At 45.3% G+C, this 21,798-nt stretch overlaps 1 protein-coding gene across 2 annotated transcripts in view; it reads left to right on the top strand.

Moving 5' to 3' along the window:
- LOC135212131 (U1 small nuclear ribonucleoprotein C-like) overlaps positions 1–21,798 on the top strand; it is an 89,195-nt gene that overhangs the window by 22,461 nt on the left and 44,936 nt on the right. For both annotated transcript variants that reach the window (XM_064245535.1, XM_064245536.1), the window contains exon 2: positions 1,403–1,445. In XM_064245535.1, coding sequence (XP_064101605.1) covers positions 1,403–1,445 — 43 coding nt within the window. The remainder of the gene's footprint in view (positions 1–1,402; positions 1,446–21,798) is intronic.

Consider the following 21,798-nt stretch of genomic DNA (forward strand, 5'->3'; position numbering starts at 1 on the left):
CTCTTCTAACCAGGATGTAATCCAGTATTTGGCTTTGCACTCCTCCACTTTCATAAGTTATCACATACTTATCTAACTTCTGAAACCATGTGCTCATACATGCCAATTCAAAACTCTGAACCATCTCCAATATATAATCCCCATCTTCATTTCTAATTCCAAACCCGTGGCCTCTGTGTACCTGCTCATACCCATCTCTTCTCTCTCCCACCCTGCCATTCATATCAGCTCCTATAATTAGTTTCTCCTCCTCTTTCACTGTTCTAATGGCACCCTCAAACTTTGGTCTAAGTAATTCTTTCTCTTGCTCTTGGTACCCCATCTGAGGAGCGTAAGCCAATACGTATATTATATTTGCTACTTTGTCCCCTATATTATTATTGGAATCTTTTAAAGCCTATCATTTGCTCTCTTTACTTTACTACTTTTTCCCTCCAGTTGTTACTTACTATAGAATTCCAACTCCATTTCTTCCTTCTCATGACCCACTGTAATAGAGCTTATACCCATTTCCTATCTCTCTAGTCTCACTCCCTTTCCACCTAATCTCCCGCACACACAAGAAATCTATCCTCCTCCTCTCCATCACATCTACTATCTCCCTCAGTCTTCCTGTTAGAGTACCAATGTTCCACGTACCTGCTCTTATTTCCACTTTCACTAACTTCTTTGGCCGCAATCGTGAACCCTGCGGTACCCCTCGCCCATTTATCATGCCAGTAGAGTGATTCTGACGCGCTTTGCTTACAGGGGATGTCCTCGCTGCATTCATTTTCCTTACAACATCAGGCATTGTTTATTGTTTGGCAAAGGGGTTTTTATGACTCCATGCCCTTGCTGTCATCAACCACAGTTATTGGTGGTGGGCCTTGCCTTTGACTAAGAAGTTCACCTGCAAGGCAGCAGTTTCCACAGTTATTGGCAGTGGGGCTAGCCTTTTAATAAAAAGTAAGACTGCAAGGTAGCAGTTTCCACAGTTATTGGCAGTGGGCCTAATTTTTTACTAAAAAGTAAGACTGCAAGGCAGCAGTTTCCACCGTTATTGGTGGTGGTCCTAGCCTTTTACTAAAAAGTAAGACTGCAAGGCAGCAGCTGTCTTTTTAGTCGCCTTTTATGTCAACGCAGGACCTACGGTGGTAGTATTCTTATGCCCCTACCACAGGGGTGCTTCTCAGATATATACCCGTACCTTAAGCTAATTGTTCCTCTAATAAATTCATTCCTGATTCTAACCCATCTTGTCACTCCACACATCTGTCTCAACATGTTCATCTCTGCCACATCCATTTTCCATTCTTATGGTTGAGTTTAACATTATGTATAATCAGGAATGGAAAAAGATAAATGTTTTTTTCAACTATATACATACCATGTTTAAGTAATTTACCCCCTTTTTTTTCAGATACTACTGTGATTACTGTGACACATACCTTACACATGACTCTGTAAGTATTTGGTTTGGCAAGTCATTTGTATCATATAGTAAATTTGAAGTAGGTCATAGGTGTGTCGTTTTTCTTCCTTTCCATATGCATTTGTTGAGTATATAAAAAAATATTTGTTCCTACGAGATATACAAACCCTCAGTTCTTTACAATTGGAATTACTTAAGGCGTAGCCCGGACATGGCCGCTGAAATCTTTAAACAAGACGGTTCAGTAATTAACTACCTGTCTGGTCATTGGTTAGTCCCTGTGACCGGACATAAACATTCCAATTTGCTTTCGGCCGTCGTTGTGGATAGATGTGTTTTCCACTGCTCTCTACTTAACTGTAATCACTTATTTCTTTTCTATCTTGATAGGATTTTTTCCTTTTGCATTGTTGCTTGTGAATGGTTGTGATTGTGTTTGTGATAGTGAAATAATGGAAACCCGAGTTACAACAGCCTTTGTCCTCTGGCCCCAGCCAGTGCTGCCACGGGGTAAAGGGTAAGAGGTGTGGAAAGATCCACTTCTAGTTGGATATATATTGATCTTCACGCCCTTTGCTCATCATGCCGGGGACATGAGTGTACAGTGGACCCCCCGTATTTGTGGACTCGAGCATTCGTGGATTTCTCTGAGGGAACATTCCCCCATTATTCGCAGAAATTTCGCCTATTTGCGGTTTTTTTCTATGAGAAATATCCAGAAATTACTTCTTCTTTTTTTTTTAAAGTCAATTTCATCATAAAATGTACTTTTGTGATTAAAACTATTACAGTGTTCCCCCGTATTTGCCGGGAATGTGTACCAGACACCCTCATGAATAGTTAAAACCTGTGTATAGTTAAAACCACCTCTAAAAATGCTTATAACTGCCTAACTTGAAAGTTTAGATACCAAATGTATACCTTAAATAACATCCTACTTCAAATATACCTTAATTTACTAACCTATAACTGTATTAATCTTTAAGGTTATATTATTAATATCATTTCCAAGTCATCTTAAACATTCTACCATTAAAAATATTTACCTAAAGCCAATAATACACAGAGAGAGAGAGAGAGAGAGAGAGACCATTAAATGGCAGCATCATATATCTGACCATCAAGAGTGAAATTATGAATTATTTCCGAGACAGAGAATAATAAAGGGATTTTGACAAAGGAAAAATCTATTTCTGGGGGAAGACCTGTGTCCCCCGGTGAAAAGTTCCTGTAGCTTACTTTTCTAAGTATAAATAGATCCTAAATATACCAGAGAAAAGGCTAGCATGGTATGCTGAAGTTACTACCCTCAGCTTGAACACCCCAAGGGTGTCGGTATAAGCACTGGGGGGAGTGGAAGCCACTTCTCACAGGACTTCTGCCAATTAGAGGATTCCATTCCAAAATCCCTCCCACAGCGAGAGCTGTTACAAAGGCTACCCCCTCTCCTTCTGCTCGCTACTACTACTACTACTACCACGCCCGCCATCTTCATTGCTGGAATAGACACCCAAGCTTGGACTGGCTAAAGGGTTGGGAAAGAAAGAGGACCGGGTTCACTGGGCGACACAGGTCTTACCCCAGAAATAGATTTTTCCTTTGTCAAAATCCCTTTTCTGGGTTCGACCTGTGTCTGCCGGTGAAAAAGTATCAGAATTGCCATCCAATGAGCCGTAATAAGACGGACAACTTATCTGACTAATTAAACTAGAACTTAAACTAGAACTTAAAATTAGTAATAACAGACAATATAATGGAATGGTATCTGAAGCAATATACAAAATATGTACAGGGCAGGGAAGTGATACTAATATGGTTTCAAGCTATATACAAGTTCCAGTGGCGGAATGGCAAACAAACCAGCCCGGCCCGGAAGACGGGGTTGGTGGGGAATACGAGCGAGGCAGGTAGAAGGAGAGAGTATTAAGGGAGGACTGACAGAGCTAAGGGAAGGAGTTGTTAAGACTCGGTCATTCCTGGGAGACTATGCTCCCTGCAGCCACTGTTGAGAATTAAAGGGCCTCTAAGTTTTTGAGATAGTGGCGTTTAAATACTGTCGGAGATTTCCAACCCGTATATTTCTTCAGGTCTTCGAAATTCATATTGTGAAAATAGTTAATCGAGGTAGCCACTGCTCGGATATCATGGACGTGTGGAACTGAATCCGGGTTGGCCTGTTTAATAAAATAGAGTATTTGTTGTCTAAAACCTTTTAGGGAGATCATACCACCTCTCTAATAAAAAGGGCCTGAAGATTTTTCGGAAGTCCTGGCGAGGTAAGATTTAAGGGTGACAACAGGACACAATGATGTGTCTTGTGTAAGAGGAATAATTTTCCATAGAGCCCACCTGTTTTGTGGGTCCTCATTCTTAGCCAAGAACCTCTGATCCGGGGATAGTAATACTTCACTTGACGGGAGGAATTCGACATGACCTGGGTTTCTAGAGAGCCGAGAGTTCAGATATTCTGGCCCCTGAGGCCAGGTTCATTAAGAATAAGGTCTTCCTGAGAAGGGTTATATATGAGCATGATTCGTTATCAGTGTCTGAGGCTAATTTAAGTAAGTCATTCAAAAACCAGGAGATCGTATGAGGACGGTCTACTGGTCTCAGGTGGGCACATGCTCTTGGTATTGAAGAGAAGCACGAATAAGTCAATATTAAAGCCAAGCTGAAAAATCTTCCTTAAGGCAGATTTGATTGTAGTAATGGTACTAGTGGCTAGGCCTTTCTCAAATAGAGTTCTAAAGAACGAATTGCCAGATTTGTAGTCATGTTTTGAGCATCCGAATCTTTTAGAAAAATGGCCAATTTCTTCACTGCTGAATCATACTGCCTGAGCGTTGACTCTTTTATCTGATTCTATGATTCTTTTGGGCCGCAAACTTCATGAAGTCCATAAAGTTAGGGCACTCAGAATTCTTGAGGAAGCTGACACAGTCCTAGTTTGTACTACTTGTGTCAGTTCTGGACGGGGGATCCGTTTGGGCCGGAGATTCAGTTCTAGTAGAAGTGGAAAACAGTTGCTCTTTGGCCAATTGGGTGCCACCAATGCTACCTGTCCTGTGAAAAGATCTTAGTTTGTGCAGGACTTTCATCAGAAATTTCATTGGTGGAAACAGGTAAATCTTTTGCCAGTTGTTCCAATCTATGGCTGTCGCATCTGTTGCGTAAGCTAGAGGGTCCAGGTTGGGGGCCACGTAACATGGTAGTTTGTGATTGGATTCCGTGTTGAACAGATCTACTTGAAGGTCCGGGACTTCATTGCAAATCCAATGAAACGACTTCCTGTCCAGGGACCACTCTGACTCCAGCGGAGTCGTCCTAGAAAGTGAGTCTGCGATGACATTTTTTACTCCTGCCAGGTGAGTGGCTGACAGGTGCCAATGATTTTTTGTTGCTAACGAAAAATTGCAATCATTACGTGATTTATTTTGCTTGACCTGGAGCCTCCTCTGTTTATGGAGTGGACTACTACTGAGCTGTCCGAGACTAATCTTATATGAGTGTTTCTGGCTGGAGCCAGTCGTTTTAAAGTCAAGAAAATGTCGCTTCTAGAATATCGATGTGGAACTGGCGGAACGTCTCCGACCACGTTCCTTGGACTTTCTTGTGTTGTAAATAGCCTCCCCAACCGCTCAGAGATGCATCCGTGTGGATAGTTAAAGACGGGATGGGAATTGTAGTGGTACTGATTTGGCCAGGTTCCGGCGTTCCGTCCATGGACGGAGCTTTTTTGTTAAAATAGGTGGAATTATAGAGATCTTGTCCCTAAGTTTGACGTTGGCTCTCTTCCTCCAGACTCGATTAATATCCTTCAGTCTGGCTTTCAATAGGACATCTGTTACCGACGCAAACTGTAGCAAATCTAGGATTCTCTCTTAGGTACGCCGAGAAGCCTTTTTGTTCTTGAACTGTCTCGTAGCCTTTGCTATCTCCCTGACCTTCTTGGATGGGAGGGATAGTTTGTGCTTGTTTAGGTCCCATTGGATTCCCAACTATTGAAACCGGGATGCCGGAACGAGACGAGATTTTCCCTTGTTTATCTGGAAACCCAGAAATTCCAAGAATTTTATCACCTTGGCTGTTGCCTTGAGACACTCGTCGTCGCTGGCTGCCCAAATGAGCCAGTCGTCTAGATATGCTACTAACATTACCCCTTAAGTTCTTAGCTCTTGAACTATCATCTCTCCTAATTTGGTGAATACCCTGGGCGCAATGTTGAGCCCGAACAGCATGACTGTGAATGAGTAAGCTTGTTTTCCTAGTTTGAAGCCTAGGTACGAAGAGAAGTTCCTTGCTATCAGAACATGATAGTAAGCGTCTGTAAGATCTATGTAGGTGGTGACGGCCCCACGGAGAAGTAAGGTCCGCACCTGCGAGACGGTCAACATGCGGAATCTGTCGCATTGAATGTAAGAGTTGAGATGGGACAAGTCCAGAATCACTCTTCTTTTGTTAGTCCTTTTTTGGGACACTGAACAGACGTCCTTGAAACTTTAGGCGTTTTACTTTCTTTATAGCCCTCCTTTTGGAGGAGATCTTTGGCATAGTCTAGAAGGTCCGTTGTCGGAGTCTGGTGAAAACTGATCGGTGGAGGGGGCCCTTTCTCCCATTTCCACCCTAGATCTTTGAAGACTGTACTGTGGGCCCATGGACTGAAGGTCCAATGGTCCCGGAGGAGACATAATCTCCCTCCCACCTGCGGGCTCTCACTGGTTGGCTGCAGGTCTGCTACCTCTGCCTCCTCTGAAGCCACTACCTCTTGCTCCGCCCCGTAGCCGGGCGCCACCTCTGGCTCTGCTACTTCCGGCATGCTTATTGTAGCTGAGAAATGCGCCTCGCGACTCGTAGGAGGGGTTGAAGGCTGGGGAGGTTACTATGGCTGTTGAGAGGCTGAAGGTTGCTGAGCTGGCGGAGTTTGCATCAGAACAAACTGCTGCTGAGGTTGAGCCATAGATGTCGAAGGCTTACCGACCTGAGAGACCGGAACCGCTTGCACTACCGCCTGAGGATGAGAGGTCTGGTTAGCTCTGGCTGCCTCATGAAAGACGTTGTTAACTTCGTCTTTCGGGAACAGATTTTCGCCCCATATTGAGGACTTTGAGTCTGTTAGGCTCGTACCTTATAGAGGCGCCTGCCAGGACGTACTTCCTGCAGGCTCGTCTCGCCGTAATGAATTCGTACAGGTCCGCTTGGAAAGTGTGCAACAGGGCTTTCGCGAGGACCCGGAACAACTGTTCATCAGTGAAGGTTGACGCAACCAACTCCGCCACAGTGACTTGAGTTGATCGACCTTCCTAATCTGGTTCTTGCCTCGAATTCCTCTTTGACCAAGTGGTCCGGAATCCTAGGTAGCTTTTGTGCAAACAGGGTGGAGGCGCAATCCGGGTCGAGTTCCGGTCGAGTTTACCTGCTGTAAACGTAGCTGGAGCGTCATTACAGAATTCCACATTTGCGGGGGAAGAGTAGAGAGGTAGCCTCTGTCTCCTTTAGAGCTGGTAAGGGTTTATCCTCTGCCGCAACTTGCATGGTTAGTTCCGCCACTTTGGTTGCACAGGGTGACGGAACTCCTTCTGGGGTCACAAGCATAGTGAAGCTACCTTTATGGGGCGTCAGTTGGTGTTAACGCATCCCCGGGTTGTTATTCTCAAATGGCGGCAGCTTAGACGCATCCGGAACTGTCATGGTCAGAGCCATGGTTCTGGATTGGAGGAATCCGGTCATCATTTCCTCCAGGGGTCTGATCCTCTCGGTCGTGGACGTTATTGTCTGGCTGGAGGTATCCGTACCCTAGGCGAATCGTATCGACTCTAGCCTCTCATCAACTGCTTCCCTAACCTTCGACATTAGAAGGTTAGCGAATGCCTCCTGATCAAATCCGGACTCGTCGTCTTAGATTTGGAGGACTTGGCTCTCGACCCCTTAGGAGGGGGAGAAGCTTTAACAGCAGGTGACTTAGTAGCAGAGGTTGACGGCTTTGGGGCCGAAGACGACTAAGTCGCTGCTGTCGGAGCCGGTTTAGATCCCTTTGGAAGGGATCTTGGTTTTACTGTTTTAATCTTGGGAATGACCGAAACCGATCTTTCCCAAGCAGGGGTGGACTTAGAGAAACCCCGGAAAGAAGAGGAAGAAGGAGTAGGACTTAAGAGACTAACTGCCTCACTTACCTCCCCACCTACCTCCTCCTTCCTTAGAGCCACCCTTGTCCCATGCCGGAGGGCCAAGGTAGCTTTCTCATCAGAAATAATTGCCACCATGTCGTAGCAGACGGTACACGCGCCGGGATGCCAGACCATGTAGCCCTCAAGTTGCACGGCGCAGTTGGAATGCGACCAACAGACTACATGGCTGCAGGGCTTGAAAAGGGTAGCAGGGCACCCTTAGAATGAATAAAAGAAAAGCTCTGGATGTTTTCGCCTGCTCTGGATTCCGTCCTCCGGAAGGTAGAGATCAGCCCAGTGTATGGGGTCTGGGACACGCCGGACCGGAGAAAAGGAAAGTCCTAATCTCTAGTCCGGTCGAACTGAATCAGAAGGCTACGAATTGTCGTAGTCGTATACTTGAACCATCTACCGTCCCCACCGGAGTTTTGAACAAAACGAGAGAACAGAAACTGAGCTGCGGAAACTTAGTACAATAACTCCGATGGCGAGTGTGATGGTGAGTCACACTACGTCAGAACCTTAAAGGTCCGGAGATATCTATAGTTTTTATATATACAGTATCTGGTAACCAGGAGTAATCCTTAAAGAGCTTAGCCTACTCAGAGTCTCATAATCTCGTTGCCATAAGCAATGCCGACGGAACCGGGCTGAAACGAGTGGAACAGGAGAAGGTAAATCCTATACCTGAGCCTGAATGCATCGAGGCGGGGGGAGCACAACTCCCAGCCCGATCCATTTCTCCTTGATTGAGACGGCGGAGACAACGGGGAGAAGAGACAACTGGGCGGCAAAGCAGTATAAATGTACAATCTGGTGCGCTGCCCGCTGGCTGGTGTGATGCTAGACCAATATCAAGCCAGAGGAGCTACTCACTTGGAGACATCAAGGTGGTTATATATAATACCAGTAACCCTTCCTTCCTCCTCACCTCCACTTGAACTACTCTAGCGGCCGTTCATCGTAAGGTTACTAGCACCGCGAGCTATAAGACAGTGTCAGGCAGAGCCGAGCTGGGAAGGGGGGGGGGGGGGGGGGGGGGGGGGGGGGTGGGGGGGGGGGATGTGTGTGAGTGGGGGGTGGTCGGTCGTGATGGCTTGGCCACAATACCCGATCAGAGATAGACACCTACTGGAGGCTGTGTAGCCTACTACTACGGGGGGGGTAGTAGACTGACTGGGCCCATGGCCAGTCGTGATTGGTAAAGCAACCGATCAGTGATCACTCTCAAACGGAAGGTCATAGCATACTACTAAAGGGGGCAGGAGGCGGTAAGCCCACTGTTATCCTAAAGGAGGCTAGGCCAAGGTGATATACATACCAGACCACCCAAAATAACAATATAATATACAATACAATAATGAGGTATCATGAAAGAGTTGCAAGAGGAACATAAGGTGTAAGGAGAATACCCAGCATGGATCTAGCCTAACCCTCCAAGATCACTATGGATCTGGTCAGGTAGACCAGATAAACCTCCAAGGACGTCATGGCGTGGACGGTAGCACTCAATCAAACCCTCCTAAATTGAAATTTCGACCTGGTCAGTTAGGGAGGATAGGTCCAACAATATGACAAGAGAGAGACTCTCTATCCCTGATGCCCTCCCCACAAGCACCATAGCGCGGACAGGGGGAGAGGCCTAAGGGGTAAAGGTGTAGGGGGCACCTGGCCTACCTTCCAAAACCTAGTTTAGGCCTGGTCGGGTAAGCCAGGGGAGGAAAGCAACACTTCCAACCTCTCAGTGATATGAAAATCATAAATGTGCATAAACAATATAATATACAATAAACAATATAATATACAATACAATAATGAGGTATCATGGAAGAGTTGGAAGAGGAACATAAGGTGTAAGGAAAATACCCAGCATGGATCTAGCCTAACTCTCTGAGATCACTATGTATCTGGTCAGGTAGGCCAGATAAACCTCCAAGGACGTCATGACGTGGGCGGTGGGCACTCAACCAAACCCTCCAAAATCAAAATTTTCGATCTGGTCAGGTAGGGAGGATAGGTCCAACAATATGACGAGAGAGATACTCTCTATCCTTGATATCCTCCCTGTTAGCACCGTAGCGCGGATGGGGGGAGAGGTAAGGGTATAGGGGTAGGGGCACCTAGCCTACCTTCCAAAACCTAGTCTAGGCCTGGTCGGGTAAGCCAGGGGAGGAAAGCAACTCATCCAACCTCTCAGTGATATGAAAATCATAAACGTGCATAAATAAAAAAACCTATCTGGTTCGCATTAAAACAATAACACATGCGTGTCACGTATCGGCAGAGAGAGAGAGAAAGAGAGAGGACTCCCTCCTCTACGATGATAAATACGATAGGCTAGCTAGTAGCCCTGCAAAGTACATATGCAACACATTGATAAAAAATGCGCATAGAGGGGCACGAACACGCTCTTGAAGAGCTGGGAAGAAGCCAGAAGCTAGAATATGAATTAATCAAATTTTTAGAACCCCAGAGGACGTCATGAGCGTGTTAGGCCGACCTTAAAATACGAACCAGATGCGAACTCAGTCGGCTGTGAATAAGCACGTGATACGAAAACGGTAACGATAACCGTAATGAAATAAAAAATTAACATAAATATAAAAATAAAGGAAATAACCAGTAATAATAACGCACGCTTCTGATGATGCAACCAAATGGCGGATGAACTAGCAGCACCCCAGTATGTTTTTTAAGGGACCGAAGGCTAAATTTGGAATGCGTCGTAACCATACGAATTACGAAAACAATTTGGAATACTCAAGTTGGATGAAGAAGCAGAGAGTTCCGCGGAAGACATAGCTTCGGCAAAATAAGGCACCAAGGGAGCAACTGAAGATGCGTGCGAACACACAAAGGCTAATTACAGGAATGAAGATGGCGGGCGTGGTAGTAGTAGTAGTAGCGAGCGGAAGGAGAGGGGGTAGCCTTTGTAACGGCTCTTGCTGTGGGAGGGATTTTGGAAAGGAATCCTCTAATTGGCTGAAGTCCTGTGAGAAGTGGCTTCCACTCGCCCTAGTGCTTATACCGACGGCCTTGGGGTGTTCGAGCTGAGGGTAGTAACTTCAGCATACCATGCTAGCTTTTTCTCTGGTATATTTAGGATCTATTTATACTTAGAAAAGTGAGCTACAGGAACTTTTCACCGGCAGACACAGGTCAAACTCATAAATAATATAATAGAGAGGAGAGGAGAGATGCGAGAAGAGGAGAAGAGGATAGGAGAGAGAGAGAGAGGAAGAGAATCGACGAGAGGAATTGCATGGAGAGAGAGAGAGAGAGACGATGAGAGGAGAGAGAGAGAGAAGGGAGAGAGAGAGAGAGAGAGAATAACTCCTAGACTCCGACTCCTTCCCCTCCACCAATACGTATATCAAACTGTCATTTACTCCCCTGCCTTCCTTCCTCGAAGTGGATAAAAAGACTGGGAATCACTATTTTTTTATTCATCTTATTAATATTTAAAAATTAGTTATAAGGTAAATCATTTATTTATACTACAAAACAAACATAGGTAAGAGAGAGAGAGAGAGAAATTTTATTGTTATTGTTGAAGCTCATTAAATTTAATATTATTAGAAAACTAGTACTGTATACATATATTATTATTTTACCATAAAATGTAGTAATGCCCTTCAAGATATAATGTATACATACACTTCCAGCCCAAACAGAGGGCGAGAGTTACCACTATAACATATGTCTCTTGTGTGGAGAGAGAGAGAGAGAGAGAGAGAGAGAGAGAGAGAGAGAGAGAGAGAGAGAGAGAGTTATCCTTATTTAAGAGTGAAATGGATAGATTATTGTATTTCTTTAAAATACAATCACATATGAATTTTGAAATTAGTTATATTATTAATATTATTATTTTTAAAATATTAATAAACATAAACACATGCACCATAGAAATTCTCTCATCTTAGTAAGAGAGAGAGAGAGAGAGAGAGAGAGAGAGAGAGAGAGAGAGAGAGAGAGAGAGAATTACACGAACTTGAGTGGGCAACACAACCTAGTTGGCAATTCTCTCCCCCTCCTGTCACATTACTTAATATATTTGACAGTTGTTGGACCCCAGCCACCTCAGCTTGGCTACCTGGAGTTCAAAGACATGTGGGGTAGAATGGATTTTCTTTCATTCTTACATAATTTTATTTATAAACTAAAATCTTACTACTTCACTTTAGTATTTTCTTTAATGAATTTATATTATTGCTGTTTACGTACTCTTAATATTGATATTTGAAAATTAGTAAATCATCTATTTATCATAAAAAAAATACATCTCTGTAAGAGAGAGAGAGAGAGAGAGAGTTGTCATTATTTGAAAGAGTGAAATGGAAAGATTATTGTAGTATTTCTTTAAAATACTATCACTTTAGATTTTTGTAATTACAGTTGCATTATTATTATTATATTATTATTATTATCATCATTATTCAAAAATATTATAAACATATTATACATACATGTACCCTAAAATCTCCCTCAGTCAGAGAGAGAGAGAGCAGATTGAGAGAGATGAGAGAGAGAGAGAGGAGAGAGAGAGAGAGAGAGAGAGAAACACACGCCCTCCCCTCCTGTCACATACTTGATATATTTGACAACTGTTGGACCTCAGCTTGGTACCTGGAGTTGGAAAGAAAGATGCGTGAAGACTGGGATTTCCTTCATTCTTACATCATTTTTAAATTTATAAACTAAAATCTTACAAACTCACTATAGTATTTTCTTTATGAATTGATTGCTCTTAACATTAATATTAATATTTGAAAAATAGTAAATCATTTATTTATCATACAAAAACATACATCTCTGTAAAAGAGAGAGAGAGAGAGAATTATTATTATTATTATGTGATATCATTTAATCTTATTAAACTTACTAATACAGTATTGATCAATATTAATATTTTAAAATTAGTAAATCATTTTTGTATCATAAAAATGTATTTAGTCATGAAAGTAACATCAAAATACACTAATAAGTGATTATTTATCATTGGGAAACTCGCGAATAGGCGAATTTCCTGCAAATAATGGAGATATGGTCCAGAGAGAAATCCTCGAATCTGTGAGTCCGCGAATCTGGAGAACGCAAATACAGGGGCCCACTGTAAAAAAAAAAAAAAAGTATAAAATTTTTTATTGGGTTTCTAGGGTTTTAACTAACAAAAGAGGCTGTTTTCAGCGTTTTTATAAGGGGTTCCAACTATTCGCGGATTCTAAATATTTGCAGGGGGTCTGGTAACGTCCCCTGCGAATACGGGGGACCACTGTAATTTGGATGATATGTGTGCAGTGTTCTTTGTGGTCTGTGTTGCAGTGGGGGAGTTTTGCCGGGAGGAGGAAGTATATTAGGAAGAGTAAACCTGTGGCAGGGAGTAATACGCCTTCCACCCCGCCTATGATAGCTAACTTCTCATCTTCCTTACTTCTCTCCTGGCAACTGTCCAGTACTTGCTGCCACCCCTTCGGGGGAGGCTTCCACTTCTTCCCCTACCGAAGAGTTGAAGAGGGAAGAGGAGAGGTCGGCTGTGGCCGCAGACCTGGGGAGCACTCCTACAGGGGCATTCCCTCACATCAAAGGTACGCCTTCAGAGTGAGAAGCGACCCCTCAATTAACCTGAATTTTGCTTCCGCAGGTGAGATGTCAGGTTTGGAACAGGCGTGGCCTTTTTTGGTACTGTCTGGCACTCCGATGATCCAGGCTTTACTGGCACACCTAAGTAAGAGGTGCCAGCAGCACAGTGACCCATGCAGTTATTACACACCTTCTCACCTGGTCTGGTCGCACCATCCTATGAATGTGTCACTTTCAGTAGTGATGATGACTAGGCCCCATCTACCAGCCTACCAGTTGCCAGTTCTATCTGCAGTGCCTCATTCTCCTGGATTTCACATGGCACTGCTACCTGTCCCAAGGGTTACAGGTCCTCTGTTTCCTCTGGTTGTGACAGAGGTAATTCCCCCCTGCCATTCCCACTATAGTTCCTGCACCTGCTCCTGCTCCTGCTCCTGTCCCCGGATCTGCCCTTGTACCAGCTCCTGGACCTGATGAGTCGTCTGCCGCCCCTAGGGAGGCGGTGACAACTACTGCGGAAGCTGTTGAAGAGGTAGGCAAAGAAGAAGAGATCCCGTCACCATTGTCTGCCGCCTCCTCACCTCCCCTTTGAAGGCTTCATGGCCTAAGAAGGGGAAGGTAGCTCCTCTGCCCCCGAAGATGTCTCGCCTTGAGGCTTCTGGGGTCTTGCCTCCTCCCTCCGGGGAGGAAGCAGTTGGCTCTCTCGCTGGCTCTCCCATTTCCTCGGAAGTGGTAACTGTGATGCTGTCCCCAGGAACCCAGGGTCTCAGGAGCCTCTGGAGTTTGAACTAAGGTTCATTCACCAGCCTCTATTCCCAAGGGTGCTGCTCAAGGGACAGAGACCGTGTTGGAATCTCATTTGCGAGCGTCTCCAAGTGTACGACCTTTAAAGGGAGGATGTACATCCACAGCCAAGGAAGGGGAGTCCTCTCCTTGCCAAGGCAGTGGCGCAGGGCGAGAGCAGGGACAGAGCCATGGCTCGGACTCATCTGTGAAGACCAAGCCTGGTTCTTCTGCAGGTGCCAGGATCAATATCTTTGTCCTTTGGGACAAGGCTGAGATGCCTCATGAGGATGATGCAAGTTCTCACTTAGCTGCTAGCTACATTGCTGGTGGCCATGGCTCTGGCAGCCATGTTGCTTCTAGCCATGTCGCTACTAGCTACGTTGCTACTAGCCACGTCACTGCTGGCAGTGGCGCTGCTGCAACAGGGCAAGAGCCTCTACATCCCTCCCGGGAAAGTGTCTCACCGAGGGGAACATGTTCTCTTAGACCCATGTCCCTGTTGTCGCCGTGGGTTGATACCAGGATGTGGCTCATTCCCTCTTGACAGCTGTGCTATCAGAAAGAATGAGAGCATCCGATCCTCCTCTCCTATTCCCTCTTACTTCCTCAGGATATACCAGGAGGGGCGAGGCGAACAGTAGGAATTCTTGGGAGGGATCTCCTCGGGATTCATCGTCTGGGGATTTTAGGACCACATCGACATACGCCCACAGCGTTGAGGGGCTCTGATGAGGTTCTCCCTGAGTGAAGATGGGCCCTTTACTCAGAGACTTGGACACCCCCGAGATTCAGAGGACTTTAGCAGAGATCATGTTGCTGATACGTCAGCATAACTATCTTGGGGAAGCGATCGTGGCCTCCTTTACAGGAGAACGCTTCTCTTGCCTCAAGGCTTTTTGGGGACCCAAGAAGGAACCCATTGTCTTCACCGGGTTGCTGTGGTAGTCTTTGGCTGAAGGTGTGTTGGACCAGGGAATGGACTTGTCTCTGGACAAGAAAATTTTCTCAGGTCCAATCATTCAAACAAGCTGCTTCCCCCTCTACCTCACCAGAGGCGCTTCTACACACTCGGAGAGACCTTTACCGACAAAGCAGGTAGACCCGGACCTGATTCGTCTGGGTCCCGGTCTGTCACTGCAGCACCTTTTTAGTGAAAGTGTACCTCTCTCTCTCTCTCAGCAGGAAGCAGCGACAGTGGAGGCTACTGTAATGGCAGCTTTCCAGACAGTCTTCTGGCTAGACCTGTAGTCCTTCACAGTATCTAGAGTCGCTGCTTCTTCCGGCGTCATCATCCTGGAGAAAGACTCGGGTTTTGGGAGACTGTGCTAGTCTGGTGGCAGTGCTATCTCCTACCTGGCCCACCAGATGGCAAACCTGTGGCAAACCTAGTGCTCAAGGGGTGCAACGTTGGCCTCTCTTGAGTCACAAGGTCCCTTGGCCCTGAGTCTGTATTGGCTTTACTTAACGGACTGCTGCAGGGTTCCACCTCTCTCTTCAACAGGTGAATGCTGCGGTGGACAAGCACAGGGATGACGTCAAAGACCAGCTTGTCCTCCAGGCAGTGGCGAAGACTTCTGGCTAGACCTTCGAGTCTAGCTGGTTCCTTCTTGGCCACGAAGAAGATGACCTCTTCTAAGGGAGTCTGAGGAACAACCCAGCCTTCTTCTTCATCTTCAAAAGGAGTGACATCACACCCCTTTCAGCCCTCCTTGCCTTTGGGAAAGGGAGTTAAGGGTAAGAGTGAGGGGAAACACTAGGATTGGCATTTTCCCCCCAGCTGCTGCCACTGGTGGATGGGTGCCTGTCGAGCCGTTGGGCAATATGTCAGTGACATGGAGCAGAGACCTGGGTTGTAGATGTCCTTTGGGAGGGATATCTACTCCATATTGTATGTCATAGAGTCGCTGATGCACCAGACCCTAGTGGAAGAAGTAAAGACGATGCAGAGCAAAAATGCTATAAAAGACCTCGTGGGGATGGATATAGGTCATAGACCTTTCTCCCCTGAACCGATTCGTTTGCTAGACTGTTCAAGATGGAAACAACACGAACAGTGCTTGCCTCTATCAGGGAGAACTACCTCATGCTTACGGTGGGCTTGAAGTCCCCCCACAAGTACCTTAGGCTCTCGACCTCTCCCCAGGTGTTCATAAGTGTTCAACAGGGTCTCAGCTTGAGCACATTCGTAAGGGATGCGTCTATTGAGGTATCTTGATTACTGGCTGGTCCTGGCGAGCTCCTGTTCGCAGTTGCTACAGGACAGGGATTGACTCCTCAAGTTTTGTTGGGTTCTAGTGTTCCTGATAAATCATGAGAAGTCTGATCTCGAGCCCAAGCAGAGGACAGTAGCAGCAAGAGTCTTCCCCTTGGACTCTTGTATCACCAGGTTCAGGGAGGCAGCGAGGCAATTCCTGTCTCGACAGGAACAGCCTGCTCAGCTCTGGTAGGTCGTGATAGGTCACCTGTCGTCCTTGGAGAAACTGGTTTTGCATGGGCAGCTTCACCTTTTATCTCTCCAGTGGAGACTGAGGGAGTACTGGCCTCAGTCACGTGACCCTCAGTCTTTTCTCATCCCCCGTATCACAGGAGAGAACACTTCAACTGGTGGTTCGACGACAGGAACGTTGTAATAGGAGTGGACCTCTCCACTCCCCTTCCAGACATGCTTCTGTTCTTGGATGCATCGACCAAAGGATGGGGCACGCACCTGGAGGAGTTGCTGACTGCAGGGCCAGGGGTGTGGAACTTTCACGAAAAGCACCTTCACATCAACGTCCTGGAACTCAAGGCAGCCTTTCTGGCTCTACAAGAGTTTCAGGAACATGTAATGGGACACTGGTATTGGTAGTGGCATACATCAACAAGTAAGGAGGACTCGCCTCCCTCGAGCTTCACTGGTTGACGGTGGAGGTGCATGAGTGGGCAGTAGCACACTCATTAGAGCTGTCAGCCAGATACATTCCAGACAAGAGGAATGTAGTGGCAAAGAAGGATCAGCCACCAGGATCAGGTGGTAGAGACTGAGTGGTCCCTCCACACAAACATGGCCGAAAGGTTGTTCAGCTAACGGGGATGTCCAGTCAAAGACTTGTTCGCCACCTGGTTCAACAGGAAGCTAGGCACCATCTGTTCCATTGTTCCAGACCCATGGGCCGCTGCAAAGGACACATTTCAACATCCGTGGGACAATCTCAAAGTTTACACCTTTCTCACGTTCTGCCCTTGGTATCCCGACCTTCTAGCTCTTCTCTCCGAGGCACCAAGTGAGATTGCCCCATGGGAGAACCTGCTCTGCCAGTCACTCGTCAACGGTACCACCAGCCAGTGTTGTCCCTGTGTCCTCATAGCTGGAGGTTATCCTCCATCTCTTGCGAGCAAGAGGCTTTTCTTGCCAAGCAGCAACAGAGATGGCTGGATACCTCAGGAAGTCCTCTGCAGTGGTATATCAGGGAAATTTGGCCATCTTCTGTGGTTGGTGTCGTAGACTGGGCATCACACGGTTAGGAGCCACTCTTCAGCAGGTCACGGATTTCCTTGTCTTCCTTCACTGAGAGAAGCTTCTTTCCGTCTCAGATGTAAAAGGCTACAGGGCCACACTGGCCCTAGTCTTAAAGCTGAAGGGTATTGATATCCTCCTTCGAGATATCATTACGCATAGGGAGCTTCAAGAAGTCTGCCTACCCAGGGATCTCAGGCCTCCTGAGTTGGATGTGACTCTTGCCCTGTACGAGCCCCTATGAGAGTCCTCACAGGGATCTGACCCTCAAGACCATTTTTCCTGCTAGCCCTGATGTTGGCAGAGAGAGTTGGTGAACTTCTTGGTCTTTTTTTTCGATGTAAAACACTCAAGTGGATGGGGATTGGTTACATTCGATTTTTTCCCAGAATTTGTAAGGAAGACTCAGAATCCATCGGTTCCTGACGCTAGATTAGAGTCTTTCACCATCCCCTCCCTGGATGACTTTGTTGGTGATGATCCAGATGATGCTACTTTGTCTCGTTAGAGCACTACAGCACTTCCTGAAGAGAACTTGATGTCTCCAGTCTTAGTGTCAATGAATCTTCATTAGCACCATAGGTTCCATGAAAGAGGTGTCCAAAAACACTATCTTTCTGGCTTCGTGAGACGATCAGGAAGGCGTATCTACTGCTGAGGACGACACCGGTACACTCCGTTTGAGAGGGCTTGAGGTTAGGGGCATTGCTCTGTCTCTCGTATTCCATAAGGACCTGTTGGTTCAACAGGTTTTGAGAGTGGAGGCCTGGCATACCAGACCACCTTCACTTTCCAGTACCATCGGGATATTACCCACAGGTCCTTGGACACTTCACCCCTGGGACCAGTGGTGGCTGCTCAACAAGTTGTGTAGTTTACCCAGCTCCTCTAACTGGACAGAGTTGCATCTCGCCCTTTGTACATTATGAATGAGCATGGCTAGAGTAACTGGCTCTCCTTTCATCTTTCATCCTACTCTTTCCCTTTGTGTAGAGAGTAATATAGACCGCTATATGCTGGACCAGGCTGCCGATGCAAGTAAGGCACTCCTTAGAGTAGCCTATCTATTTTCTTTGACTAGTGAATAGAAGCAAATATCCGCCTCTTCTCTTCACAAGGCAGGGAAGAGGGACTTGGACATAAGACAAACCCATAACTTGTATTTGCCTTATAGTCTCCGACATAATGGTTCTTAGCTTTCTCTTAAGGGAGACTCATCGTCCCCTTTATGAGTAAACCCAGAAGACTTGACTATTATCTTGCAGTTCATTAACTCTGATCAGAAGTCAGTGGCTGGATTCCCTTCCTCACTCTTATGACCAGGAAGGAAATCTCAGGTAGGCTGGAACCCCAGTTGGTTCCCTGAAGGTAACACAGATTCCACCCACCAATCAGTGAGTCTTCCTATCATAAAGGACTGAGGGTTTGTATGTCACATAGCAACAAATCCCATTTTTAAAAAGTAAATTGTATTTTTCCTAGCTATACAAACCTGAGGTCCTTTACACTAACTGCCCACTTCATGCCATCCATCAGTCTACTACCTGGGCCAAAAACAAATTGGAATGTTTATGTCCAGTTGGAGGGACTACCAACGACTGGACTGGTAGTTAACTAACGAACCTCTTAAAGATTTTAGCACCCATGACCAGGCTACGCCTTAAGTAATTCCTATCGTAAAGGACCTCAGGTTTGTATAGCTAGTAAAAACACAATTTACTTTAAAAAATTGTGATTTCTTTTTATCATGATATATACTGCCCTGTATTAAGTTGTTGCTGTATTGGAAAATGCTCCCTAGTAACATTAATTTCTGTCATGCTTTGAAGCATATTACATAGCTGTGTTAAAAGATTTAAAACTGTATTTATTTGAGATTAATCTTACCTACTGTTATTAGCTATATCTCCCTGCCGATTAGGCAAGTTGACATTCAAACAAAAAATTGAATGGCTGCCCAGATATCTGTCTAGTTTACCTGTTCTCCACCAGGTGTGTTTTGAATGTTGTAGCGCTTGTCAGAATTCTCCTTGCCGCCATTGCGGTTAGGTGGTTGTTGGTATTCTATGAAGTTTGCTGTTTTACAGCTGTTTACGGTATTGTAATTTCATTTTGCCAGGATATCTTCCACCGGAAGCAAAACCAATAACATTAGGCTATGTAGGAATGTTTTTGGTGTAACCAGATTGTTGAAATTGGAAGTGGATCAACATTCGGTTTGTACTTGCAATGGTGCAGAGCATGATCTTGGAACTACTAGACGTGAAGAATGTAGGGAATTGTTTTGAGAAATTTATGCCTGAATATGTCAGATATAGGAAAGATGGGAACTAATAGGTTGCGAAAGCAATTAGTTAGGTCAGGCTATCCCTACTCAGACTAGGCCTTTTGGTAGTGCATTTAGTTAGGTCAGTCTATGCCTACTCAGGCTAGGCATTTTGGTAGCGCTATTATTGACTTCCTTTGTAGCTCTGCCTTCTGCTCCCCATTTGGTTTATGAAAAGCATAATAAGAAGTTAAACATTAAACCTATTTTTAGTTCTAATACAAGTTGAACTGAGTTTGTTATGGGAACGTTCTGAATCCCTCGATAGTGGGCGCTCTTTTTCGCGTTCCCTGTTAGAAGTAAGGTGTTGGTGCCCTTGTCTGTATGTAGCCTGAGCCTAGGACTGCCCTGCGACAGTTGGTAATGTCCGCTGCCAGGGAACTGGGTCGGTTCTCAGGGACGATGGGGTTCTGTGCCCTCCAATAACTACTTCGCCCTTTTCATGATCTGAATCTCGTTTAAAACGTTCGCCAAAGAACCGTTAAAGCGATCACCTAAGGACCGTTAAAGCGTTCGCATATGGACCATTTCGTCAAGCATTAATGCTCTCTCTGTAGGCGCATTCTGTCATCTTCAAGACCTAGTTTGAGGTGTTAGCATGCATATGTTTAATAATATTTAATATAGGTACAATGGTCCCGCCGTATTCGCGGGGGATGCATAACACACACACACACACACACACACACACACACACACACACACACACACACACACACACACACACACACACCCGGTGAATAGTTACAACCCGCGAATAGTTGGAACTCCTATAAAAATGCTTAAAACCTCCTATTTTGTTAGTTAAAAAAAGAAAAAGAAAAACCCACTAAAAATTTTAATACATGGTTTTTTTGGTAGTTTTATCACAAAAAGTGCATTTTATAAAACCCAGGGATTTGTTGATATTGTGGCAGGATCACAAGCTTGAAATACAAGCAGGCAAAATCCCCCCCACATAAAACTAATTAATCCAGCTGCCCAACCCACCTGCAGTCACACTTTCCTCTTCACACTATGGAATACAAGCAGGACAATTGACCTACACAAACCCCCCCCAAAAAAAACTCAAAACACATGTACTATTTACCCAACTCCAGATACTCCGCACTATGCTGTGCTATCCGCTGGTCAAGGTCGCAGAGACACTAACAACCACAAGGCAAAAACCAAGAACCACAACCCCACAACTCAACAACAACACAACAACCAAGGACCACAACCCCACAACTCAACAACACAACAACAAACCAGAAACACAACCACAACTCAACAACACAACAACAAACAAGGAACACAATCACAACAAAAGACCACTACACAACCAACCACCAACACAAAAACAACAACACAGAAAGGCAACACACACACCCACTAACAACACCAAGGGATCACGACAGCTCACCAATAACAACCCTCAACAACTTACAACCACACCAAAAAACCACAACAGCTCCTCAACAAGAAGCCTCAACTATAACAACTCACATATAACTCAATAGAAACTCACAAGCACAACAAATCCAACAGCACAGGCACAACAACTCTAAGTAAACAACACCAATTTAACAACAAACAAAAACACACAACTTATCTGACTTTCAATGCCTTCAATAGACTGCTGGCGACACTACTATCACCAGGTTTCACCAAAGACTGACTAAAGACTCAGAAACAGAACTATAACAGCTATCTCCAACTGCACCAGCAGACAACCCAGAACTCCCCAACAGCCAATTCAGTCGTTAACTATCCATACAACAATTACACACTCTCTCTCTCTCTCTCTCTCACACACACACACAGACGTCAAATGGAACTCCATAACTCCTTCATAATATTTCTCATAGAAAAATACCGCGACTAGGCGAATTTTCCGCGAATAATGCGGGGCAATGTTCCCAAGAGAAATCTGCGAATCCGGAGAACGGGAATGCCAGGGGTCCACTGTATAGACATTTTATTAAGATGATAAGGTATCTGTAGTGAGGTTTACACATTTAGATATGTCGACTCAGACTGTTTATCTCTC

The sequence above is a fragment of the Macrobrachium nipponense genome, chromosome 40 (assembly GCF_015104395.2).
Source record: "Macrobrachium nipponense isolate FS-2020 chromosome 40, ASM1510439v2, whole genome shotgun sequence".
Classification (NCBI taxonomy): Eukaryota; Metazoa; Arthropoda; class Malacostraca; order Decapoda; family Palaemonidae; genus Macrobrachium; species Macrobrachium nipponense.